The sequence below is a fragment of the Cebus imitator genome, unplaced genomic scaffold (assembly GCF_001604975.1).
Source record: "Cebus imitator isolate Cc_AM_T3 unplaced genomic scaffold, Cebus_imitator-1.0 Scaffold310, whole genome shotgun sequence".
Taxonomy (NCBI): Eukaryota; Metazoa; Chordata; class Mammalia; order Primates; family Cebidae; genus Cebus; species Cebus imitator.
This window is the reverse complement of record NW_016107625.1, coordinates 2,704,762-2,710,612: the sequence shown is the minus strand read 5'-3', so window position 1 is coordinate 2,710,612 and position 5,851 is coordinate 2,704,762. Positions and strand designations below refer to the sequence as shown.

Below are 5,851 nucleotides of genomic sequence, written 5' to 3'. Positions count from 1 at the left end.
TTTTTTTTTGAGACAGAATCTCAATTTGTCACACAGGCTGGAGTGAAGTGGCACGATGTTGGCCCACTGCCACCTCTGCCTACTGTGTTCAAGAGATTCTTGTGTTTCAACCTCCAGAGTCGCTGGGATTACAGGCATCCACCGCCAAGCCAGACTAATTTTTGTATTTTTAGTAGAGATGGGGTTTCACCAAATTGGCCAGGCTGGCCTCGAGCTCCCGACCTCAAGTGATCCGCCTACCCTGGCCTCCCAAAGTGCTGGAATTACAGGCGTGAGCCACTGCACCCTGCCATAATCCAGGATTTTTAGGTGGAAAAAAAAAAAAAGAAAAATGGTAAAGGTCTAGAAGGATGCGTGCAAAATTCTTACAGTGGTAGTCATGGGCAGGGGGTGGTTTGGGAAGAAAAATATTAATAATTATTTATGTTGTTTGAATTTTCCAAAATGGGCATTTATGCTGATATTACTTGTATGGCTAAAAAAGGAGTTAAGGAAATTTCATCAACAGAATATATCCCAAATAAAGCGATAGAAAGACTGCATTAGCTGCTTACCTTGTTGATGTTCTCCATTTCCATGTGGCAATGTTTAGAAATGCAACTTAATATTTAGACTTAACACACAAAACAAAATATATTTGACATTTTGGAAGAGGCGGGTTAGATACAGCACTTTAAGAATGACCTCACTGAATTACTCTACCTATTTGAAAATAGTTTTATGCCAAAAATATACATAAACTGACCAAGGAATCCGTTCAAAAGTAAAGGCTGGAACCTGATTTTCTTGTATGTCCATGCAGTGCCTGGCGCATAGTAGCTTCTCAATAAGTACTGACTGAATGAGTCCACAGTTTAGATCTTTTTAGTAGCACCCACTGATCTGAAAGCAGGAAATTAGCAATGATAGATGTTTGAGGTTCTATGCTGCTTTTCAAATGAGGAAGCCACGGGGTGGAGCCTCTCTTTTACTCAGGAGGTTAAGAATTCGGCTTAACAGTTTAGTGGGTTATGTTCTGGTGATCTGTGAATTGAAAAATCATTCGATTTCACACTAAAAAGGGAAAAAAAGCAAGCGTGTTGTCTGTCATTCGTTAACATTATTATACATACACTTTTTGCTCAGACCAGAGCAGAGTGCTCTGGCGCAAACGTTTCCTGGTTGGGAAACTAAGCAATCACTCTTTGTGTCTATATTTCCGTCTGAAAAAAAGGGAATAACGAGTAAACTTTTATAAAATGCTGGAAATATAGCCATTCCATGCTTGTGCAATGAATGTTTCATAAAAATTCAATACTAGACGGTCAGGTCGAAATGCACTCAGATACTTAAACTGTATACAAATACAAACGTTCTCGAGTCCGGGGAGCCTCTTTCACCTCATTCATCGTCCCAGCCACACCTATGGGGCTGGTGCCGGTCCCAGCGGTCGACTCCAGCCCGGGGCAGCCAGCGGCTGGCCCTGGACGTGCCACCTACAGCCTCGCGCACCCGGGGCAATTCTACCTCGATTCTGGGGTCCTCGCGGGACATTCTTGCCTACTCTTGGGAGTCAGATTCCCAAGGCTTTTCCCGCCGGCAGAGGGAGGCGGCCCCAGTGCGCGAAGCCGGAAGGCCCGCGGGGCCGCGGGAGGGCGAGCGGGGTGCGCGGCGGAGCGGAAAGCACAAGGCGCGCGCTCCCGCGAACGCAGACGGGAGTCTCGGGGCGCGCGCGCGCGCGCCGGGATGAGGGGCCGAGAGGCGGGGTCTTACAGCGACGGCGTGAAGAGGGCGCCCCAGAGCCGAGCCGGAGGCCGGCAGCAAGCGGGAAGAGGGTGGGCGCGAGCGCAGGGGCGGGCCCCGAGGGAGGGCGGGGACGCTGAGGGGGCGGGGTCAGGCCAGGCGGGGACGCGCTCGCGGGGTGGGGAAGGCGGGGGTGCGGCGGCGGCGGGAGCGTGCCCGGTCCCCGCCCCTGTTTCCCACTCTCCTTCCACCTCCGACCGGCCGGGGCTCCGCAGAGGCGACGCTTGCTAGTACCCGGAACCGCCCTGCTGCCGCCGCCTGCTTCCTCCGCTCGCGGTGAGCCCGTCAGTCCCTGCTCTGTGCGCGCCTCCATCTGGGCCATGGATGGGTAAGTACTAGGCGACGCGGCGGCCGCACCGGGTTGCGCTGGCGCCGCTTCCACCCGGCTCTCGGCGGGACGCGCTGGGGCTGGAGAGCCGGGCGCGGCGTCGGCGGCCGGAGGAGCGGCCCCGGCCAAGCCCGACGGCGGGGCTTCCGGGCGTCTCGGTGGGGATCCCGGAATCGCGGAGGCGCAGTCCGCCGCAGCCTCTCTCTTTTCCCCACGCGGCGCCCCGGACACGTCCGCCCCTTCCCAGCCTTACTCGACACACCAGGGAGCGGAGGAAAGCCCGGTCCGGCTGCAGTGCCGGGGTCCGCCCTCCGCGCTCCGAGTCCGGGGAGCCCAACTCGGCCTCCCAACACTTCCTCTCAGAAAATGGTGCACGGCGCTGGGGGAGGCGGAGGCGGCGCGCGGAGCGGGCGTCTTCTTGCCGGGGGAGTTGCTGTTTACCGGCGAGGTGGGGCGAGCGGCGGAGTGGCCGACGGCGGGTGCACGCGTCGGTACAAGTCTGGGCGGCGACCTGGTCCTGAGCCACGGTTCCACGCGGGGTCCCGGGGCCGCCGGCGGACTTGGCCGAGGTCTTCCAGCTTGTGCCGTGAGATACGTTAACGCTTTCTCGACACCAAGGCTCTGGACTTAGTGACCATGGACGCTTACCCTCACCACTCTATCTCGCCAAGAAACTTAATGAATTCCCTGCCCGTGTATGTAAAATATGGTGTACGAGCAATTTTCGGGGAGCTTTCAAAGGCTCAAAAATTTAATGGGAGTCCCTGACCCAAAATAAAAAGATTTAGAATCTATGTATATAAATTATTCTCTGGAGACTCAGGGATATGGGGTAGCACTTGACATATTTTAGTAATTAAAGTAACAACTATGTTAGGATCTTGGTAAATTAATTGAAGGTTGTAGTGTGCCTACGGATTAAAAAAAATCTCCAACTCAGTTTATTTCCTTTATGTATTTGAGGTTTTGTTTGGCTTGTTACCTGCTTTTGATGACAAGATTTCTGTAAGGTTGTGGACTATATGCAACTTGTTAGAACAGTGAAAGTCGTTTACATGTTGCCATATGGTTGATAATTGTCCTGATATTTGGAGAAGATGAAATTTTCCAGCAGGGTTTGACCTCATTCGATTTCATTTATTTTAGTTGCACAACATTAAGTGGATGTGGTATTTCTATTTGAATGCAGATTGCACACTGCTACAAGAGTTTTAGAATTTATTCATGATTGTGGTTATTTAATGGAATATTTTTAAAAAATTCTTAAAATCATAACTCTTTTGGGTATATAGTAGATGTATATATTTTGGGGGGAATTGAAGCTGTTTTTATTGTTTCTCTCAGAGCATTGTTGACTAATTTAACATTACCTTATTCAGTTACATTTTACGTGTTGTAAAATTTTGTGATCTTAAAGATTTGTGTCATTATGCTAGTATTTTCAGTTCAGGTAAACTATGAAATTAGTATTTCGTTATGTGTAGTAATTGTCTGGAAGATTTGACTTAAATATGGAAGCAGGCTTTCTGTGTCGTAAAATTTATAGTTATATTAAAGAGGACCCTTGAATTTTGCGTCTTTACTGTTAAACTCTAGGATAACTGTGAAGTGCAAACTTACACTTTTTGATAGTGTTTAAGAAGTTAACTCTCCCTTCACCCTGTTTGTGGTTTTAAAGGTAGTAATGGGTTTATTGGTTTGAATATGCAAGGCAATTAGGCAGATACTGGAAGGTAAGTTCATTTGGAAGTTCAAGTAGGAGCCTTATTTGCTCTTTGCATCAGAACCAGTAACCATAGTGTTACACAGTCTTATTTTTTATGCAGCAAGCATCTAATTACTTGTCACATTTAAGTTTTAGACAAATGAGTTTCAAGTTACAGGAGTTTAGAAGGAAAAATAAAAAATTATGTCGTGTTTTTAAAACAGTTTACATCATCTAGAGCCATTTATTTGTTGACTTTTATGAGGTAATGATGACATAGGTTATTAACGATATGTAAAATGTATTTGTAGCTTTCTTTTAGGAGATATGAAGAAAAACATTAATCGAAGACAGTTTCTTGGGGCTTAGAAGAGATAAGTTTTTGGATGGCAGGACTTTAAAGGGGATTTTTTACACCCTGGTCTTAAGGGATGTGGTTTAAGAATAGAGTGCATTTTTGTCTTCAGGAGGCTAATTAAATTTCTACATTTTCCAACAGCCTGAAAAGATCCTTTTTCCTTATTTGGATAGTCAAAAAAACAAACCACAAGTCACCAGTCAACCTATCTTTCTAGTTCCTCCTCAAATCCCAACTGTTTCGTGTGTGTGTGTATGTGTTCATTTCCTCCTAAGAGATAATTTATACTTAAACACAGTTTTGACGTGATAGAATATTTTTAAAAAGCAAATCTTTGAAAAATTTGATGTCTGAAACGTAATGTTTGTATTTATTTTAGTTCCGAGAGACTGTCTTGACTGTATTTTGGTGAGCAGTTTTGGGTGGTAAATGCAGATTTGCAAGATGCCTTCTATTTCTGTAAAATCCAAGCACTGGTTTTGTTTCATTTAAAGCTCAGACACGATTATTCATGCCAGTGACTTAAAAGAACAAACTTTGGTGATTTTAAGTTTTGGTTTGGCTTTATTAAACAGAGGTAAATGGATAAACACTCATTTTTGTTGAAGTATGATTATACTTCCAAAATACTAAAAGATAACTTAGGGTTTGTTTCTTGTATTGGTAGTAAGACTTTGCTTTTACACTCTGCTGTTGCTGGACTGTCTCTCATCATTTTTCTTTGTATTAATATTTCACAACTCATCACATTCTTGTTTTTTTTTTTGTTATTATAATGCTTTTTTTCCCCCTTTATTTTTACTATCTCTGTCTTTTGAAAACTTGTTCTCTAACTTTGTTTTCCATTTTCTCTTTTTACTTTTTCCATACAGTGTTGTTACAGATCTTATAACAGTCGGTTTAAAGGTAGGAATCTTTTACTATCCTTTCATATGCATTTTTATATCTTACTTTTGGCATATTTTCAATCTCACCTGTTCATAAAATTATCTGCTTTACTGTATGATAATAGTCTTTCATTTTTACTTAGCTCCAAAATAAGTAGATCTGTAGGTAATTTTGGATTTTGTGTTATTTATAAGGAGGAACTATAGTATTATGTATATGAAATGTGAACAAAAAAATTTAGCCCGAAGTGTCACTTAAATTATCAGGATGCTTTTTGTTTGCTTTGTTTTAGTAGTTAAATGTAGCCTCAGGCCAGGTGTGGTGGCTCACTCCCAGCAGTTTGGGAGGCTGAGGTGGGCGGATTGCTTGAGCCCAGGAATTTGAGACCAGCCTGGGCAACATGGTGAAACCCTGCCTCTATTTAAAAAAAAAATAACGAAAAATTAGCTGGGCATGATGGTGTGTGCCTGTAGTCCCAGCTACTTGGGAGGCTAGCTGGGAGAATCACGTGAGCTGGGAAATCAAGGCTGCAGTGAGTGTGATTGTGTCACTGCACTCAGCCTGGCAATAGGAGTGAGACCCTGTCTCAAAAAAAAATGTAGCCTAGGCTCTGATTTATCATCTTCTTTTTTTTTTTTTTTTTTTTTTTTTTTTTTTTTTTTTTTGAGACAGAGTTTTTTGCTTTTGTTACCCAGGCTGGAGTGCAGTGGCACAATCTCGGCTCACCACAACCTCCGCCTCCTGGGTTCAGGCAATTCTCCTGCCTCAGCCTCCTGAGTAGCTGGGATTA

The 5,851-nt window shown here is 44.7% G+C and overlaps 1 protein-coding gene across 5 annotated transcripts in view; it reads left to right on the top strand.

Annotated features, from left to right (window-relative positions):
* Window positions 1-1,891: 1,891 nt before the first annotated feature.
* PTBP3 (polypyrimidine tract binding protein 3) overlaps window positions 1,892-5,851 on the top strand; it is a 116,225-nt gene continuing 112,265 nt past the window's right edge. For 3 of the 5 annotated variants that reach the window (XM_017503403.2, XM_017503405.2, XM_017503402.2), the window contains exon 1: window positions 1,892-2,110. Coding sequence is in view for 2 of the 5 variants with exons in the window: in XM_017503400.2 (XP_017358889.1) it covers window positions 2,103-2,110; window positions 5,046-5,079 (42 nt within the window). In the remaining 3 variants the exon portion in view is untranslated. Of the gene's footprint in view, window positions 2,111-5,045; window positions 5,080-5,851 lie in introns of all 5 variants that reach the window. The other 2 variants (XM_017503400.2, XM_017503399.2) reach the window with 1 other exon arrangement.